This window comes from Somniosus microcephalus, chromosome 7, assembly GCF_052327205.1.
Source record: "Somniosus microcephalus isolate GS21.2 chromosome 7, FLI_Smic_1.0, whole genome shotgun sequence".
Lineage (NCBI taxonomy): Eukaryota > Metazoa > Chordata > Chondrichthyes > Squaliformes > Somniosidae > Somniosus > Somniosus microcephalus.
This window is the reverse complement of record NC_140993.1, coordinates 34715226-34736044: the sequence shown is the minus strand read 5'-3', so window position 1 is coordinate 34736044 and position 20819 is coordinate 34715226. Positions and strand designations below refer to the sequence as shown.

At 45.7% G+C, this 20819-nt stretch overlaps 1 protein-coding gene across 7 annotated transcripts in view; it reads left to right on the top strand.

Moving 5' to 3' along the window:
* Positions 1-20819, top strand: part of LOC147114602 (receptor-type tyrosine-protein phosphatase mu) — a 1110132-nt gene that overhangs the window by 368434 nt on the left and 720879 nt on the right. For all 7 annotated transcript variants that reach the window (XM_085992394.1, XM_085992393.1, XM_085992392.1 and 4 more), the window contains exon 4: positions 15029-15107. In XM_085992394.1, the coding sequence (XP_085848520.1) occupies positions 15029-15107 (79 nt within the window). The remainder of the gene's footprint in view (positions 1-15028; positions 15108-20819) is intronic.

Sequence of the window (20819 nt, the reverse complement as noted above, 5' to 3'; positions counted from 1 at the left end):
TCACACATAAAGAATGAAACACCTTGGGTGAGGTAGCGGCTGGTAGTCTGCTCTTGTACAACAGGAGTGAGTGCCTGAGGGGAGCAACAACAGGAATGTAAAAAAAAAAGAGATCATTTCTAAACTTCCTGAAATAGTTGCAACTTCATTTGGAATGTAACATGTTGAGCATTTTGTGTTTTGTTCTGCTGTTTGGAAAGGATGTGCAACTTGTGACTTCAAGCGTAGGTTTAGCTCAATGGCAGCACTCTTGTGTCAGTAGGTCATGGGTTCAAGCCCCACTTTAGAACTTCAGCGCATAATTGAGGCCGATACATCAGTACAGTACTGAAGCAGTGCTGCCCTGTCAGAGGTGCCACCTTTTGGATGAAATGTTAAACTGAGGCCCTGACTACCTGTTCAGGTGGCTGTCCCAAACACCGCCGAAAACAGGTTATCTAGTTATTTATCTCATGGCTGTTTGTGCACAAGTTGGGCTGTGAAGTTTCCTACAAAACAGTGACTGCATTTCAAAAGTCATTCACCGACTTTTGGACATGCTGCAATTCCTTCTTTCCATAGCGTTGTGACTAATCAACCAGAAAACACATTGAAAGGTCTCAAGTCACATGAATAAACTCTGACAAACTGGTAAAGAAACATGAGAGAAATATCTGAGAAACCATCTTCAAATTTGCAGAGGGGAAAAATAATATTGTAATATCCTTAAACATGACATGAACTATATAAGAAAATGTGTCCATCATGCATAGGATATGCGAGGATTTCTCATCCTCGTGTTTAAATTGCTTCATGACCTTATCAGTCCCTATCTCTGTAACCTCCTCCGGACCTTGTGAACTCTCCGTTCTTCTGACTCTGGCCTATTGTGCATCCCCGTCTCTCTTCGCCCTACCATTGGAGGCGGTGCCTTCAGCCATCTAGGCCCTACGCTATAGAATTCCCTCCCCAAACCTCGTCACCTCCCAAACCCGCGACCTCTACACCTAGAAGGACAAGGGCAGCAGGCACACGGGAACATCATCACCTCAAAGTTCACCTCCAAGTCACACACCATCCTGACTTAGAAGTATATCACCGATCCTTCATCATCGCTGGGTCAAAATCCTGGAAATCCCTACCTAACAGCACTGTGGGAGTACCATCACCGCACGGACTGCAGCAATTCAAGAAGGCGGCTCACCACCACCTTCTCAAGGGCAATTAGGGATGGGCAATAAATGCTGGCCTTGCCGGAGACGCCCACATCCCGTGAATCAATAAAATAAGAATGTCCCTAAAGAACCCTAAATCACCTCCTAATATCTCATTCTTTGGCTTGTGTTTGTTTTTGTCTGGGTACACCTCTGATGCTTTTCTACATTAAAAGCGCTGTGTAAACGCAAGTTGTTTTCAATACCACATGACGGTCAATGAGTCACAAGGATGTAAGCCAATTAAAGGGTTCAGATGGTGTGAGAATGCTGAATGAACTGTTTGTTTGACAACTCGGAAACTGGAATGCTGCCTGTAATACATTGGCACATCAGTATTGCAATATTTATATATTTTGATCTTGGTCTTCCCAAGTTCGGTCTCTTCCTATTCTGAAGGTGCTGCCTCACGCTGGAGGATAATTTCCCAGTTGCTGGCCACCCTCTAGAACTTTACTGGTGATTATTAATGTACAGCCTGAAAAATGAACGAGGACCTGCTATCCTACCATCAAAGCTTCATAGATGATGCCGTCATTCCGTGTCTATCTACAAACCTCCCAGTAGGGGGTGGAGTTGAGCTAAAACATCGGCCATGATCTTATCCAATGGCGAAGAGAGCTCAAACGGCCGAATTTCCTACTCCTGTTCCTATTTCTTATGTTCTTATGTTATCTGGAGTTGGGTTTTCTTCCCTTCTCTACTTGAAAGGCACTCAAGCCAATTGTAGCATCCCAATGAGATGAGGAGGAATTTCTTCACCCAGAGAGTGGTGAACCTGTGGAATTCTCTACCACAGAAGGCAGTTGAGGCCAATTCATTAAATATATTCAAGAAGGAGTTAGATATATTTCTTAAGGCTAAAGGGATCAAGGGATATGGGGAGAAAGCAGGGACAGGGTACTGAATTTGGATGATCAGCCATGATCGCATTAAATGGCGGAGCAGGCTCTAGGGGCCGAATGGCCTACTCCTGCTTCTATCTTCCATGTTTCTATGTTTCAATGTCAGTTAACTCATTACAGGTCAGGTCAGGAAGACACTGGGCAGGGTATTTACCTACTGAGGTATCAGAAGAGTTTGCTTTCCATGGTTTTCTGAATGGTTTTGATGGCTGCTGCTTCATTCAGTATGACTTGACATTTCATAACAGAGAAACTCATAGGCCGCGATTTCGCCGAGCGAGGCGGCCGGGGTCAGTAGCGTGGTCCCAGCCCGCTGCCTGCTCCATCCCGTTCTGTTGAAGTGATTTTGCCCTGATGGGGCTTGTTAAGCCCGCCCAGGGAGGTACCCGACCAATTAAAAGGAAGCGGGTCTGATGACGTCATTTGATGACGCGTCATCAGCCGGTTTCCTTAAAGGGGCCATGTCCAAATTGATTTTGACAGTTGTGCTGTCCGTGTTCTGCAGCATTGAGGTGCTGCAAACACTGACAAGCACCACACAAAGATGCACAGCTGCTCCCAGGCTCTTCCATGACTCCCTTCATATGCAGAGAGGTTCTCTTCCCTTCCCATGGGCGGAAGAGCACTCCCCAGGAGACCAACGCAGCCTGGTTGCACATTGCACAGGAGAACACAAGCAGGGATGTCGTCAGTAGGACCAGGCTGCAGTGGCGCAAACCTTTCAATGATCTCACTAGATCACGAAATGTTACTGCAAAGCCACACTCAACCTCATCCTGCTGTGCCACTCATCACATCCCCATCACTCTGCCTTCCCTACCCTACTCCTGCACATCCTTACTCACACCAACTTACCTTGCACCTCCACCCATCTCTCTCTATCTACATTATCACTTCCCCACCTCAATAGCCACCCCTCACACTCCCCCTCATCCTAGTACAAGCACACCAACTAACAACACACAAGGGTAGGCACTTGGGTGTTTTATGCAATGTTCATGTAAAGTTTCTGTTAATGTGCTGTCAAATATTAAAACTTTTATTTTCAACACTTTGTGTTCTTGGACAGACTTGTGTGCACCTTTGGAAATGGCTTAGTGAGTTGCAGTGAATGGTGAGACATAATGGTACCCCCCACAGTGGTGATGGGTGTGAAAGAAATGGCTTGGGCATTGTAGGGATGCTTTATGGTGTTGGTGTGTGGTGGTGCCAACCTGGCACATCATGTGGCAGCCAGGGTATGCAGCGCCAAGTGAAGTAAATCTGGCCAAGGTGAGGACATCCCTGGCCTCCCGGGCAGCAATGTGGTCGGGTGTTGATGCTCTCTATCCTGTGCAACACCAACTGATTGCGGAGAAGGTTGGGGTGGTTGTTTGTGCTGCTGGTGTGCCTGGTGCTGCTGTTGTTGGGGCTGATCATGGTGGGATCCTGAGGACCAAGGTGAGATTTTTTTCAAGGGCATCGATGCTGATGGAATAGATGGCAGGTGAGGTTGAGATGACAGAAGCGATCTGTCAATGGTGGGAGAGGTTGTTCCAATGAGGTGACACTGGATAGAGAGTTTGCTCCAAACACTTACAAACTGCATAAAGCTCAATCTGTCTTCCAAATGCAGTAAGCAACAGCTTCTAACCTTGGAAAGTGAAGACCTATGAAATGGGAGCTTTTATAGACCATTTACAGCTGTTAAGTTAGTAAATCATCCCATACTGACACAACACCCGACCTCCTTACTGGACATGATCCCCGAGCAGCGGGGAGGCTGTTGGCAACCACCAAAAATCTAAAGCTAAGCTTAAAATACAACTTAATTGCCTCTTAACAATCCAGTTAATGATCTAAATTGCCTCCCCCGCCACTTGGTGTCAGGTCTGTTCAGCGCTGACAGACTCGACACCTGGGCGACTCGCATGAAGGCGGCTTGACAGCGGGGGTCCTGACCCGCTGTCAATCATTTCAAATTTCACAACTGACCCGCCTCCGATCCCGTCCCCTCAGCGCCGGCAAAATTCCGGCCATAGTCCTTTTCCAACGGTTTATTATGTAATGGCACAGATCCTGCAGTGGAACTTGCATATGCCAAACGATGACATTTCACCATACCAGGATGAACAGATCTCAATTTATATTTTATTATTTCACTTGATCAATTGCAATTTTATGTTACTGGCCGGGTCCAAGATAGAACAACATCTGAAAAACTTTTGTGCAGTGTTTCATACTGCAGCTGCTTATTATGTATGCACATGGCAGGTTGATTGGTACAATGGGTACATATGGGCACGCTGATGGGCATTTGGGTGCCTGATGGAGGCTGCACGTGCATCTCTGTTTTAACAATCAGCCTCCAATAGGCTGACTGAACGAACAGCAGCAATGCAGGGGGCAACCAGTAAACAGTTCAGACCAGGCTCAGAACTTACGCTGGCATCTTCTATGCCTCTGCATTGTTGTGTTGTGAAATAGCAGCACGACATCAGGAGATGCCTGGAAAATGGCTCGGTGAAGGAGTTAGATATATTTCTTAAGGCTAAACGGATCAAGGGATATGGGGAGAAGGCAGGGACATGGTACTGAGTTTGGATGATCAGCCATGATCTCATTGAATGGCGGAGCAGGCTCGAGGGGCCGAATGGCCGACTCCTGCTCCTATCTTCTATGTTTCTGTGCTTTTCAGTGAAGAGCAGGCAGCTCAGTTAATGGGCAGATCGCAAGACCCAATGAAACGTGAGTCTCCAACTCAGTTGAGTGCCAGTGCAACCTAAATGAGCAGCCAATGGCACTTCAAAAGTTAAAACCCGCCTTTGTAAAAATCACAAACTTCGAGTTTCCTTGCTCTCGGAACAGTTTGCCGCCAGACTGGTCCAGCTGCGACAGGCTACTTTCATACAGAACCGGTGTAATTATTCAGAATAGGTGTAACTAATTATCTTAACAGTGACTCAATTTCAATTTGCATCGCATGCCCAATCAGCCCAGCAACATGACCGTTAACACTCTGCTAGGAATAGGGGGAAACGACAACATTAAACAGGGCTTGGGTGGAGTTGGAACTATATACAGGATTTCACCAAGACGTACCTTGTACGTGAGCACAGGAGTAACTAAAAGCTCAGAACTACAACCCATAACAACGCGGCTTCTAAATGTGAGCGGATAACTTGCTAATTGGTAATCACAGTTTGGGTTAAAAGGCACAAAGAAAATTAATTTCCGTCAAGCCTCATCATGTTATCCTGCTGTTCAGAAAATTAGCTGAGAAAACTTCCTGTTTGAGATTTGGACTTTTCTTCTAACAACATTCACTCCTCACAACCGGGCGCGCATTAATGGTTCCCGCGAAGGTCGCTCACAAGCTGCTGCCGCGGGAATAGACTGTGCACCAAATTCAAAGGGACTGCGCACGGAAAAAAAAATTACAAGGAGCATGGCCAAACCTTGAATGTTGTTAACGATTGTTTGTCAAAATCCCTTATTTAGAGTTTGAGTAAAATTAAAGTCACAACTTTAAAGTCACTAAGGAGATGGTACTCGGTAAGATAATGGGACTTAAGGCGGATAAATCCCCCGGACCTGATGGCTTACATCCTAGGGTCTTGAGAGAAGTGGCGGTAGGGATTGCGGATGCATTGGTGGTAATTTTCCAAAGCTCCCTGGATTCAGGAAAGGTCCCAGCAGATTGGAAAACTGCTAATGTAACACCCTTATTTAAAAAGGGAGGTAGACAAAAGGCTGGAAACTATAGACCAGTTAGCCTAACATCTGTGGTTGGTAAAATGTTGGAGTCCATTATTAAGGAAGCAGTGACAGGACATTTGGATAAGCATAATTTAATCGGACAGAGTCAGCATGGTTTTATGAAGGGGAAGTCATGTTTGACAAATTTGCTCGAATTCTTTGAGGACATAACAAACAGGGTGGTTCAAGGGGAACCAGTTGATGTGGTGTATTTGGACTTCCAAAAGGCATTTGACAAGGTGCCACACAAAAGATTACTGCACAAGATAAAAAATCACAGGATTGGGGGTAATATACTGGCATGGGTGGAAGATTGGCTATCTAACAGAAAACAGAGAGTTGGGATAAATGGTTAATTCTCGGGTTGGCAATCAGTAACTAGTGGTGTTCCGCAGGGGTCAGTGCTGGGACCCCAACTCTTTACAATCTATATTAACGATTTGGAGGAGGGGACCAAGTGCAACATATCCAAGTTTGCCGACGATACAAAGATGGGAGGGAAAGCAATGAGTGAGGAGGACATATAAAACCTGCAAAAGGACATAAACAGGCTAAGTGAGTGGGCAGAAATTTGGCAGATGGAATATAATGTTGGGAAGTGTGAGGTTATGCACTTTGGCAGAAAAAATCAAAGAGCAAGTTATTATCTAAATGGAAAGAAACTGCAAAGTGCTACAGTACAAAGGGATCTGGGGGTCCTGGTGCATGAAACACAGAAGGTTAGTATGCAGGTACAGCAGGTGATCAGGAAGGCCAATGGAATCTTGGCTTTTATTGCAAGGGGGATGGAGTATAAAAGCAGGGAAGTCTTGCTTCAGTTATACAGGGTACTGGTGAGGCCACACCTGGAATACTGCGTGCAGTTTTGGTTTCCATATTTAAGAAAAGATATACTTGCCCTCGAGGCAGTTCAGAGAAGGTTCACTCGGTTGATTCCGGAGATGAGGGGGTTGACTTATGAGGAAAGGTTGAGTAGGTTGGGCCTCTACTCATTGGAATTCAGAAGAATGAGAGGCGATCTTATCAAAACATATAAGATTGTGAGGGGGCTTGATCGGGTGGATGCGGGGAGGATATTTCCACTGATGGGTGAAACTAGAACTAGGGGGCATAATCTTAGAATAAGGGGCTGCCCTTTCAAAACTGAGATGAGGAGAAACTTCTTCACTCAGAGGGTAGTAAATCTATGGAATTTGCTACCTCAGAGAGCTGTGGAAGCTGCGACATTAAATAAATTTAAAACGGAGATAGACAGTTTCCTAGCTGATAAGGGAATTAGGGGTTACGGGGAGCAGGCAGGGAAGTGGGCGTGAGTCTAGGTTCAGATCAGCCATGATCCTATTGAATGGCGGAGCAGGCCCGAGGGGCCGTATGGCCTACTCCTGCTCCTACTTCTTATGTTCTTATGTTAACCGTCAGAACATTTGATGTTCTTAATACCTAACCTGTCATTGGAGAGGAGACATGATGTTTGGAATAATTAAAGGTACAGTATATGGTCAAGATAAGCAGGCTATTAAACTTACACAGTGAGCACAGATCTCGAGGACAGAGTTGTAAAATTCGTTTGGAGCAAGATAAGATTTCCCCCACCCCACGGGATAGTGAATATGTGAGACAGGCATTCAAGGAAAAGCAGTTGATTTTGGGTTAATTGATACCTTTGGAAAGGATCTCCATCAATACGACAGCAGCAACAACTTTCAACCAGAGGGACAGATTTTCCGCTCCGGGGTTACTTCGGGATCACCTCATTCATGGGCGCATAGGACAGTGGAGCCAGATGGGACATTTAACATAGCAAAATGCCCAAAGCACTTCACAGATGGCAAGTCAGACATGGGCGGTAGTAGAAATGTTGGAGGTATGGTTAAAGACGGTGCTCTTCCTGCTCCCTCAGCCCCATTCCTACGAAACTCTTGTCCATCTAGCTTCCATTCCTGACCCCCATACTAACTGACATTGTAAATGGTTCCCTTTCCCTGGCATTGTATCCCTCCCTTCAAAAATCACCATCACCAACCCTCCCCACTCCACATAAAACACAACCCTTGACGTGTCAGTTCTCATTAACTACCGCCTCCATCTCCTACCTTCCTTTCCTCTCTGAAGTCCTTGAACGTGTTGTTGCCTCCCAGATCCATGTTAATGTTTTCTGCAACTCCCAGTTCGAGTCTCTCCCATCCGTTTTCACTCCTCCCAAGCACCGAAATGGCCCTAATCGAAGTCACAAACTATTTTTTGTGAATGTGACGGTAGTGCATTATACTTCCTCGTCCACCTCAACCTCTCTACAGCCTTTGACACAGTTAAACACACCATCCTCTGTTGCCCAGCTAAGTGGAACTGTCCTCACTCACATGCCGTCGTTCGGATGAGACATTAAACCGAGGCCCCGTCTGCTCTCTCAGGTGGATGTAAAAGATCCCATGCCACTATTTTGAAGAAGAGCAGGGGAGTTCTCCCCGGTGTCCTGACCAATATTTATCCCTCAATCAACATCACTGAAACAGATTATCTGGTCATTATCACATGGCTGTTTGTGGGAGCTTGCTGTGCGCAAATTGGCTGCTGCCTTTCATACGTTACAACAGTGACTACACTTCAAAAGTACTTGGTTGTAAAGCGCTTTGGGATGTCCTGAGGATGCGAAAGGAGCTATATAAATGCAAATCTTTTTTTAAAACTGTTTTGCATTGAGCAATCTGCGCCCTGTGTTTTATAAGAATCGCCCATTTCTGGAATATTTACAAGGGGTGGTTGGGAATATAGGCTAGAATATTCACATTTACATTCAATGAATGAAAATTCTGCTCACAGATCTTTCATAGGTCACTATAGAAAATCACATTCAACTGCTTTCTGTCTGTCTTGGGGGCTGGATTTGTCTATATGTGTATATTGGAGCGGTTTCAACTCTCTTGAGGATTGTGCATGTGTGAGGGCTCAATTCTCCTGAGGGGGGAGGGGGTGCATGTGTGTGACGGTGATTGAATTCACCAGATATATCTGCGTAGTAGCTCAATTCTCCTCTTTGTGTGTGTCTGTGTGCATGTGCATGGTGGCTTTCTTCTCAGAAGGTTTTTCTGTGTGTGTAAACGCAGGCGTGGACGTTCAGTTCTCCTGAGGGGTGTGCATGTATTGGGGCTCAGTTCTTCTGGGGGCTGGGGGCGGGAGGGAATGTATGTGTGTGGGAGAGAGAGAGAGAGAGAGAGAGTGTGTGTGTGTATTGTCGATGGGATCTCAATTGTCTTGGGTATTGAATGTTTTACCTTATGACATTGAGGAGAGATTTACTACTCAGGGAAAAATTATAAAAGATGCCCATAATTGCACAAAGGCAGCAAGGTTTTGAACTGCGTGAGGTGTTCCTTTCCAATCTCCATTCATGTCTTCTGCTTAAAGTTTAGGAGATAGTTTTTCAGACTGAGAATGTGATTTGAGCGAGTTTAAAAATCAATCCCAAACAAATCGGCAACCAACTTTTAAAGCATTTTTCTAATGATGCTCTTTTCTGGCATCTTAAATTTGTGTATTAGAACATGTTCTGATTGGGTAGCAGTGATTTCCATGGTAATTAGCAATCACAGTATGACCTCCGGTCATGAGGATGGAAATTGTTGGTAGCTAATCAGAAAACTCACTGATTAAACTCTTTGTTTTACTTCAAGGCATTTTTTTTCTTGCCAATTGTCTCCCCTCCTCTCCTGAAAACATTGACTCGTTGTGGGGCTATAGTTCAATCAGCACCGTAGATCTCAACCAAGTGCCAATTATTAAATGGGGTGTTTTAACAGCGCGTGTTGACAGGCTGCTTGGCTACAGGGGGCATCATAGCCAAGTCCAAACCCATCTTCGCCTGATGTCCGTTCACATGTGTACTTCTGGTAGGGAGTCATTGGATCGGGCCTGAAAAGGAATACAGGCAATTTTTCCCCTACCTAACGCAGGAAAGGTGAGGTCAACTGTAGCATCCCAAAAGGTGCTCCATCTGAGGACAGTTAAGTCAATACAGATCAAGGATCAAACCTGCAACCTTCCTGGGCAGTATGCGGGGGATTTTTTTACTTTTTCCCGCACGTTTCCTGCTGAGAAAGGGTTAAGTTACGAGGAGAGATTATGCAAACTAGGGTTGTATTCCCTGGAATTTAGAAGGTTAAAGGGTGATTTGATCAAAGTTTTCAAGATATTAAGGGGAACTGATAGGGTAGATAGAGAGAAACTATTTCTGCTGGTTGGGGATTCTAGGACTCGGGGGCACAGTCTAAAAGTTAGAGCCAGGCCTTTCAGGAGTGAAATTAGGAAACACTTCTACACACAAAGGGTGGTAGAAATTTGGAACTCTCTTCCACAAATGGCAATTGATGTTAGGTCAGTTGTGAATTTTAAATCTGAGATTGATGGATATTTGTTAACCAAAGGTATTAAGGGATATGGGGCAAAGGCAGGTATATGGAGTTAGGTCACAGATCAGCCTAGATCTCATGGAATGGTGGAACAGGCTCGAGGGGCTGAATGGCCTACTCCTGTTCCTATGTTTCCTATGTTTAGAATATGAATGTTAGGATCCTGAAAATTGGGTCCCGGCCTCATCTGCCCATTCTGCACTGGCGGTACGCCCAGCGCCATTTTCAGTCGGGCCTCTTCTTAGTCCTTCATCGTGTGCGCCCGAAATTGGCGGGGGCCTAATAACCAAATGTATATTAGGGTCCTGCGCTTAGGTTTAGCCAAGCCTGCAGATCGTAGTAGGAAAGGGAGGGAAGTCCATGGAAGGAATGAGGTTGATGGGAAGCTAACGTGATGAGTCTTGATTTAAACATAGCAGCTGGTCCAACAAGACACTCCGCAATCAGAGTGGTCAGGATCTTCACACAAGTCTGTGTGGAAAGAGGGCATGGAGCACATTTGTAATTGACAAATATGTTCTCCTTCTAGCAATGCTGGATAAATCTCAATTGCTTGGTAGCCACAGTCTCTCCAATTTCTATATGTTGTATCATTAGACAGAAATTCAACAGCAGTGGTTCAGTTCTTTTACTTCTCCCTCAACTTGGCAATTTCCTTGAATCTAAAATAAGGTTCATATAGAGTGCAGCTTTGTACATATCTTGTTAATTGCAATACAAGATCAATCTGCAGACTAATTGAACTCAACACCTAAAGGTAGAATTTTCCTTTTGAACAGGTGCTCTACCATCTTCCGAAGACATGAATTTTGTTCCGCGTAGCTCCACACCACGCTAATAAAAGTTGAGAAATAGGAGTGGTGCGGCATATTATAGCCAGCCCAGAATTCTGTTTGATATCAGGTAGCTACTGCTGAGCCCTAGTGATAAGAAAGGAGGCCTTTGGCTTGTTTGCTCCAAGTCCTTTATCAGCTCCACCAGTCTCAATGGATGTGCTCTTATCAAAGGCTCGAAATGTTCATCCCCCCTCCTTATTAACTGTAATGTATATACCTTTAAGGGGGGAACTACTTTTTACAGCTCATGTATACTGTAGTACCGGCAGTGACCACACCTGTATATAGCACTGAGTAGTAATCTGTACAGGCAGTTCCACTGTGAGCCACGTTGAGTAAACACCTGTTGTACCGTTTCTCCTGCAGTCTGTGTCTTATTATACACAGACACAACATTAACCATCTAGCTTATGGCAACACCGACCTCTTAAATAGTCTGCGGCCTCTCCGGCTTTGACCCGTTTACTTTTACTGTGGAAGGCCATGGAGCCGGCTTACATCTCGCTACCACCCCATTTATGCCTGTTAGCGGGACGCAGATTGCAGCAGTAAAAGAGGTCCCACTGACTAACAGCTGGAGCTGAGCTGGTTCCGATTTTAGGGGGAACCTCAATTTAGGCGACCAAACTACCGGCAGAAACGAGCGTGAGCTTCATTAACGGAAGTTAATAGGGATTTAGGAGGGTTTATTTTTTCCTGGTTTAGCCAAGGTTGGTGTGTGATTCACAGTGGGTGGGTGAACTGATTAAGGGACGGATGAATAAGTGACTCATTTTTGCAGTTAAGACCCTGGCGTCACTTTAGTCTCAACCCACACTGCTGCCACCAACCCGCCCCACAAACCATGGGCAGTACGGGTCGAGAGGCAGCCATTTCCAACGGCATTTAAAGGGCTCCTTAGCTGCAGTCTGGAAGCACACCTGACATTCTATTTTTTTTTGCTGCAGCCGCTTATGTATTTTCTGCCTTAAAGGCTTCCATTATTTCATCTCCATGCTGCTGTGGTTGCTGCAAAAATATCTCTGCTGCTGAAAACTGCTGCTCCGTTTCACTCCCAATGCAGCCACACCTTCCCTTTAAGTAACTGTTGCAGGCCCATGATCATTGCACCCCCCACCCCCCCTCCGGATTTCACCCCTTCGTAAATGGTGAGCTGCCGAGGCGCAGTAGGGTTAGCGCTAGCAGCTCGCCTCGTCAATACAATGCCCCGTAATCCATGGTTTCAAATCCCTCCATGGTCTCCCCCCACCCCCCCCCGCTCCCTATCTCTGTAATCTCCTCCAGCCCCACAGCCCTCCGAGATCTCTGCGCTCCCCTATTTCTGGCCTCTTGCGCATCCCCGATTTTATTCACTCCGCCATTGGCGGCCGCACCTTCAGCTGCCTGGGCCCTAAGCTCTGGAATTCCCTCCCTAAACCTCTTCGCCTCTCTTTCCTCCTTTTAAGACGCTCCTTAAAACCTACCTCTTTGATGGCCCTAATATCTCCTTCTGTGGCTCGGATTCAAATGTTGTTTTTTATAACGCTCCTGTGAAGCGCCTTGGGACGTTTTACTACGTTAAAGGCGCTATATAAATACAAGTTGTTTTTGTTGTAATCAGTTCACCCATTGTCAATCAAACATTCGCCAATGGTAAACCAGAGGAAAAAAAAACTCCATTCCTGTCCAAATGCCTGCTGCAGCACTTCTCACACAACTTGGGCCCAGGAAAGAGGGACACACCTCACCCGAATATAGAAGATCATAAAGCTATGCTGACACAGCTGGAACCCACTGGATAGTAACTCTGCATCATCTGCAAGCCAGGGCACCCTGCACAGCTTAATCGTCATCATAGTCCGCTCTGAATATAACAATGTAATATAGAAACATAGGAGCAGGAGTAGGCCATTCGGCCCCTCGAGCCTGCTCCACCATTCAATGAGATCATGGTTGATCATCCAAACTCAGTACCCTGTCCCTGCTTTCTCCCCATATCCCTTGATCCCTTTAGCCTTAAGAAATATATCCAACTCCTTCTTGAATATATTTAATGAATTGGCCTCTACTGCCTTCTGTGGTAGAGAATTCCACAGGTTCACCACTCTCTGGGTGAAGAAATTCCTCCTCATCTCTGTCCTAAATGGCTTACCCCTTATCCTTAGACTGTGACCCCTGGTTCTGGACTCCCCGCCATTGGGAACATCCTTCCTGCATCTAGTCTGTCTAGTCCTGTTAGAATTTTATATGACAATGTACTGTAATCAAAGAACAATTGCAATAATAAATAGCTTTAAAAAATGCACTTAGATTCATGTGGGATAGTTTTCACCTTGAATGGGATGAAAATCGTTTGGGCTCAGATTACGGCTCGGGTGGTGAAATCAAAATTACCCTGTGGTCTAAGAAGTAACTGTTTCCAAGTAAGGCCAATTACTTCATGATCCTGAGCGTGTGGATTTGATCATTCTCATTGGCTTTGCAGCTTTATAAATGCACGATAATACTCTTGAATGTTTATGATTCTACTGTGTACCGAGATTTATTGAAAAAGTATTTCATTTATTGTAGGTTTTATTTGAAGCAGTCACATCAGGTCAATTTTTTTCCCAATTTTCTCCCCTCCTCTTTTTGAAGGTATTGGGGGTAATTTTGACTTTGTCCGACAGTGTAAAATGGGTGATAGCGAACAGGCAGCCCATTTTCCATCCCTCCCGATTTTCATTTCCATTGAAGTCCCCCGTTTTAGACACAGTCAAAACTTACCCCCATTGAGTCTGGTGCCAGATGCCCTCGGGTGACTCACCCACTCGGCCCTTCTTGGGTGAGCCTAGATAGCTGTCTGTTTACAATGGAGATGTCCCAGGAGTCACTGGTTGGTGATCATGCATAGGAATCCTGGCTGCTTTCCCTTCCCTTTGCTTTTAGAAGGCATTCATTCTGTGTGTGAGAAATGAGATTTAGACAGTAGTATGTGAGTATATTTGTTGTTTTAATCTATCATATGATTGTTACTGCATCTGTATGAAGTGTGAGTAAAGCCGAGTCCATTGGCAAAGGTGTCACTGAATGACATGTATAAGGCATTCAGTTTTGACTCAATAATTTAGGTTTGTACATATTCAGGGCAGTGAGCAGGTAACTGTCATTTCACTAATTTGAATGAATGATCTTTTTTTCAATATAGCAGCCATCACTCAGCACGGATCCCAGAGGGTGCACACATCCATCAAGTTACTTGGGCAACTGTACATCCTACAGCTAATACTTATTAAAGTTACTAGTACATCTCCTGTGGTGTTGCTCACAGGGAACCAAAAGATATGGAAACTATTGGGTTATAACTTTTTTTCAGGAGGTGTAGGGAGTGAGTGGGAGAGGCTGGGGATTAAGATCATAAGAATTAGGAGCAGGAGTCGGCCATACGGCCCCTCGAGCCTGCTCCGCCATTCAATGAGATCATGGCTGATCTTCGACCTCAACACTTTCCCGCCTGATCGCCATATCCCTTGATTCCCCTAGAGTCCAAAAATCTATCTCTCTCAGTCTTGAATATACTCAACGATTCAGCACCCACAGCCCTTTGGGATAGAGAATTCCAAAGGTTCACAACCCTCTGAATGAAGAAATTCCTCCTCATCTCAGTCTTAAATGGTCGACCCCTTATCCTGAGGCTATGCCCCTTAATTCTAAACTCTGCAGCCAGGGGATACAATCGCTCAGCATTGGTGGGGAAGTCCTCCAGCTATGAAATAACTGATTTGGTCAAAATATCCCAGCAATGAATCAGAAAGGTATGATGGATATGCACTATGCACAATGCATTATTATAGATACTTCATGATCCTGAGCGTGTGGATTTGATCATTCTCATTGGCTTTGCAGCTTTATAAATGCACGATAATACTCTTGAATGTTTATGATTCTACTGTGTACCGAGATTTATTGAAAAAGTATTTCATTTATTGTAGGTTATATTTGAAGCTGTCACCTCGGGTCAGCCAGGGTACATCGCCATCGATGAAGTAAAAATCCAAGGACACCCGTGCAGTAAGTAACAATCAGATTATTTTGTCCAGCTTCAGAACGTACAGATGAGAGATCTGGCCTGCGGTGAAATCAGGCTTTGGCTGTCCCCCAGTTAATTTGAAAAAACAAGATACCACTTTCCTGTCTTAAGTACTGAAATTAAACAAAACATGCTTTTCCTGATGATGCTGAACCTGCTCTAAAGTATGCATGCAGAACATTCCACACTTTCAGAGCTCGCACCGTTACACAGCTTGGAGTACGCATAGTGATTTCTGTTAACATTGTCTGTCTACCCTGCTCCTGACTTCCCTCCTTCTCCCACCCACCTATTTTCTTCCGATAGCCAGGTGTGCAGCTTGCTGATTGCTGTGCTTTTCCAGACAGGTCCCGGGCTCCCGCGTGGTGTGAAGCAATTTGGGCTGATGCAGCTACATGTCTGTAGCGCTTCCTAAAAGATATATTAGACTTACTGATTAAACTTTGTCTCGTTCAGCAGCCGGTCGCTGTCTGCCTACTGGCCCCATTGCAGAAATCAGAAAATACTCGGCTCGACGACTTGATTGTCTTCAGTCTTCTGATTTAGACAAGCGGGTTCAATCTTGGTGTCTGTCACGCCCTGTGTTCCCCTGAAAACAGGCACAGATGGAACCCTAACCCTAACCGCAAAATTAGGCAGAGATCAGTTCTGCCTAATTTCTGCCGATTTTCAGTGTAGCCTAAGTTCGCAGTCAATCCCAGGGTGGGTGGTAGAAGCTTCCACCCACAGCAGATGGGATCTTCACTTGTGTGTCAAGAGGGCGTGTGGAAATCCCCTTTTGGCAGTTTGTAGAACGTCAAATCCAATGCACGCACAGAAAAGCTGGTTGCTGGGGGTAGACCTTTCAGGCAGGAGGCCATTGAAAGGACAGAAACATTGTGCCAGACCCCTAGGACAAAGATTTCTAGGCCTTGCTCCTATTGTGGGAAGCGAAGCTGGTATTTCTTGCTGAATTAATATTGTAACACATGGGCTGCAAGATTACCTGTTTGATTAACACATGAGCCAATGCCATTTAACAGAGCTGAAACAGCTCTGCTGGAAGTCAACCCTTCTGTGAATTGTAAATATCCCTTTAAAACTACTTTGATGAAATGCGTTTAACGGAGAGGGTTGATGAGGGTAGTGTGGTTGATGTTGTGTATATGGACTTTCAAAAGGCGTTTGATGAAGTACCACATAATAGACTTATTGGCAAAATTGAAGCCCATGGGATTAAAGGGGCAGTGGCAGTATGGATACGAAATTGGCTAAGGGACAAAAAGCAGCGGGTAGTGGTGAAAAGTTATTTTTCAGACGGGAGGGAAGTGTGCAGTGGTGTCCCCCAGGTGTCTGTATTGGGACCACTGCTCTTTTTGATATGTATTAATGACCTGGACTTGGGTATTCTGGGCATAATTTCAAAGCTAACAGATGACGCAAAACTCGGAAATGTAATAAACCATGAGGAGGATAGTAACAGACTTCAGGAGGACTTAGGCAGACTGGTGAAATGGGCAGACGCATGGCAGATTAATTTAACGTGCAGAAGTGTGAAGTGATTAATTTGGTAGGAAGAATGAGGAGAAGCAATATAAATTAAATGGTACAATTTTAAATAGGGTGCAGGAACAGAAAGATCTGAGGGTGTATGTACACAAATCTTTGAAGGTGACAGGACAAGTTGAGAAGGCTGTTAAAAAAGCATCTGGATTCCTTGGCTTCATAAACAGAAGTTATGCTAAACCTTTATAAAACACTGGTGAGGCCCCACCTATTGTATTGTGGCCAATTCTGGGCACCACACTTTAGGAAGGATGTCAAGGCCTTAGAGAGGGTGCAGAGGAGATTTACTAGAATGCTACCAACGATGCAGGACTTCAGTTACATGGAGCGACTAGAGAAGCTGGGATTGTTCTCCTTAGAGCAGAGAAGGTAAAGAGGAGATTTAAGACGTGCTCAAAACATAGAAACATAGAAACATAGAAGATAGGAGCAGGAGTACACCATTCGACCCCTCGAGCCTGCTCCGCCATTCAATGAGATCATGGCTGATCATCCAAATTCAGTACCCTGTCCGTGCCTTCTCCCCATATCCCTTGATCCCTTTAGCCTTAAGAAATATATCCAACTCTTTCTTGAATATATTTAATGAACTGGCCTCCACCGCCCTCTGTGGCAGAGAATTCCACAGGTTCACCACTCTCTGGGTGAAGAAATTCCTCCTCATTTCAGTCCTAAATGGCTTACCCCTTATCCTTAGACTATGACCCCTGGTTCTGGACTCCCCGGCCATCAGAAACATCCTTCCTACATCTAGTCTGTCCAGGCCTGACAGAATTTTATAGGTTTCGATGAGATCCCCTCTCAATCTTCTAAACTCCAGTGAGTATAAGCCCAATCGACACAATCTCTCCTCATACGTCATTCCTGCCATCCCAGGTATCAGCCTGGTGAATCTTCGCTGCACTCCTTCCATGGCAAGAACGTCCTTCCTCAGGTAAGGCGACCAAAACTGCACACAATACTCAACGTGTGGTCTCACCAAGGCCCTGTACAACTGTAGCAAGACATCCTTGTTCCTGTACTCGAACCCTCTTGCTACGAAGGCCAACATACCATTTGCCTTCTTAACCGCCTGCTGCACCTGCATGCTTACCTTCAGCGACTGGTGCACAAGAACACCCAGGTCATGAAGGGTTTTGGTGTAGTAAATAAGGAGAAACTGTTTCCAGTGGCAGAAGTTTCAGTAACCATAGCCCACAGGTTTAAGGTAATTGGCAAAAGAACCAGAGGCGAGATGAGGAGGATTTTTTTTACGCAGCGAGTTATGATGATCTGGAATGCACTGTTTGAAAGGGCGGTGGAAGCAGATTCAATAGTAACTTTCAAAAGGGAATTGGATACATACTTGAAGGGAAAAAATTTGCAGGGCTCTGGGGAAAGGGCAGGGAAATGGGACTAACTGGATAGTTCGTTCAAAGAGCCGGCACAGGCATGATGGGCCCAATGGCCTCCTTCTGTGCTGCATCATTCTATGATTTTGTTCTTGATCTTGTACTGTTAAAGTTTTTAATCAAATTGAGAAACGTAGGTATAGAGCCAAGATCACTAGGACACCATCAAGGTTGACAAGGGTACAGGAGAAGAGGGGAAAAAAATCAAGTAGCAGCGGCTAGATGGTGCCAAGCTTGAGTTTTAAGAGCTTGTACATTGACTTCAATTGGGATTTATAGCTATAATATGGGCCTCTGCCACATGCTGATAAATTGATGTTGCAAACGTGTTTATGTGTACTTGGCAAGGTCACTTATGGTTTAAATCGGGCTTAGTCCATTATTAATAGACAGAAAAGACCATTAGCTGTGATATGATAATGAGGCATGAAGCAAGAGGACTTTGACTCTTTTGTTTGCTTAGAAACATAGAAACATAGAAGATAGGAGCAGGAGTAGGCCATTCGGCCCCTTGAGCCTGCTCTGCCATTCAATGAAATCATGGCTGATTATCCAAATTCAGTACCCTGTCCCTGCCTTCTACCCATATCCCTTGATCCCTTTAGCCTTAAGAAATATATCCAACTCCTTCTTGAATATATTTAATGAATTGGCCTCCACTGCCTTCTGTGGTAGAGAATTCCACAGGTTCACCACTCTCTGGGTGAAGAAATTCCTCCTCATCTCAGTCCTAAATGGCTTACCACTTATCCTTAGACTGTGACCCCTGGTTCTGGACTCCCCGGCCATCGGGAACATCCTTCCTGCATCCAGTCTGTCCAGTCCTGTTAGAATTTTATAAGTTTCAATGAGATCCTCTCTCATTCTTCTAAACTCCAGCGAGTATAAGCCCAATCGACCCAATCTATCCTCATACGTCATTCCTGCCATCCCAGGTATCAGTCTGGTGAATGTTCGCTGCACTCCCTCCATGGCAAGAACATCCTTCCTCAGATAAGGCAACCAAAACTGCACACAATACTCAAGGAATGGTCTCACCAAGGCCCTGTACAACTGCAGCAAGACATCCTTGTTCTTGTACTCGAACCCGCTCGCTACGAGGGCCAACATACCATTTGCCTTCTTAACCGCCTGCTGCACCTGCATGCTTACCTTCAGCGACTGGTGCACAAGGACCCCCAGGTCTCGTTGCACTTCCCCTTCTCCCAATCTATTGCCGTTCAGATAATAATCTGCCTTCCTGTTTTTGCCACCAAAGTGGATAACCTCGCATTTACCCACATTATACTGCATCTACCAATCACCCAACCTGTCCAAATCATACTGGAGTTTCTCAGCATCCTCCTCACAGCACACACGCCCACCCAGTTTTGTGTCGTCTGCAAACTTGGAGATATTACATCTAGTTCCCTCATCTAGGATACTTCTGAGAGCCTCTCTTCCTCTCTCCTTCATCTCTAAATCTGCTGATGTGAATCTGCAGCTGAAGAGTGCCCAATGATCCAACAACAAAGTTGCATTGCCTAGAAGCAACTTTCTTAATGAACGACACAGGGGGAGCCAGGCTCTTTCTTCAGCTGAAAGCACCTCCACCAGTGTCGGGCTAAGAACTGAGTGAATCATCCACAGATTGGAACAGGTTCACCAGAATTAACAGCATCACAGGATGTTACGCTGGTATCTACTGCATACTCTGAGATCAGTATCATTGTTAAGAAAGAAAGAAGCATAGACGAATCTGTTTCACAAATAATGAAATTTGAATGTATGCCATAGTATGAAAGTGTCAGCTGGAATACTACAGAAGTAAAACTAAAGCTATCAGGTGAGGGGTCCATCTTGATAGATTTTATAAAATGAGGTGATTAAATAAACGGGGTGTTTTTAACCCCCAAAAGCAGGTGGGTTTGGGTTGGGTTTGATCCGATGTCAAAACTTTAAAAGTCTCAAACCCGACCCCAACCTGCCCACTTCCGGGTTTAACGGAGGCGGGACAAGGGGCGGGCAGCCAGCCTGCCCCCAGAGGTGGGTTGGCAATTTAAATATTTTAATGAGACTAGCAGCCTCCAATTTAACCTGCTTGGCCTTGAAGGGAGGCGAGCATAGCTTCGGGGAGAAGGTAAGTGCCTTTACAGCACTGCCTGTGGGCCAGGAGGAGCAGGAGTGCTTCCTCTGGTTCTACAAGCTCCCCCCAGCCCCCCCAATGAGACCCCCGCCATACAAAGAGCCCTAGGATCAGGGATCGGACACCCCTCTGTGTCGGGGATCGGACCCCCCCCGATCGGAACAACCTGGGATTAGGGTCGGACACTCCCCCAGGATCACACTCCCCTGGGTCAATCACGCTGACTTCCAGGCGGGGAACTTGCCAAGGAGAAAAGACACACACTATGAAGTTAAAACTCTGCAGCATGCATCCAAATCTCTGACCTGCATCTTAACTGCATTTACCCGCCTTGGCTCCATGGGGGCTAAATTCGGTTGATTTGCGCCTCCCGTTAGCGCCCTAAGAGGTTAGCCGTGGCGCTGCGCCGCTGCGATGACGCCCCTCTCGCGCCCTGGCTGTAATATTGGGTGGCGCCCCCTGACTTACCGCCGGACGCTATGTCCACCGGGATCAGGGGGGCCTACCTGCGACCGGGGTGGCGCTAGTTAAAGGGGAGGTGGCGGGCGGTCATTTTTGTTGCTGGCCGCCTGCCAGCACCTGCCCCCATTGCTGTCCCCGGCCCCCGTGAAGCCCCACCGCGGGGTGCCAGC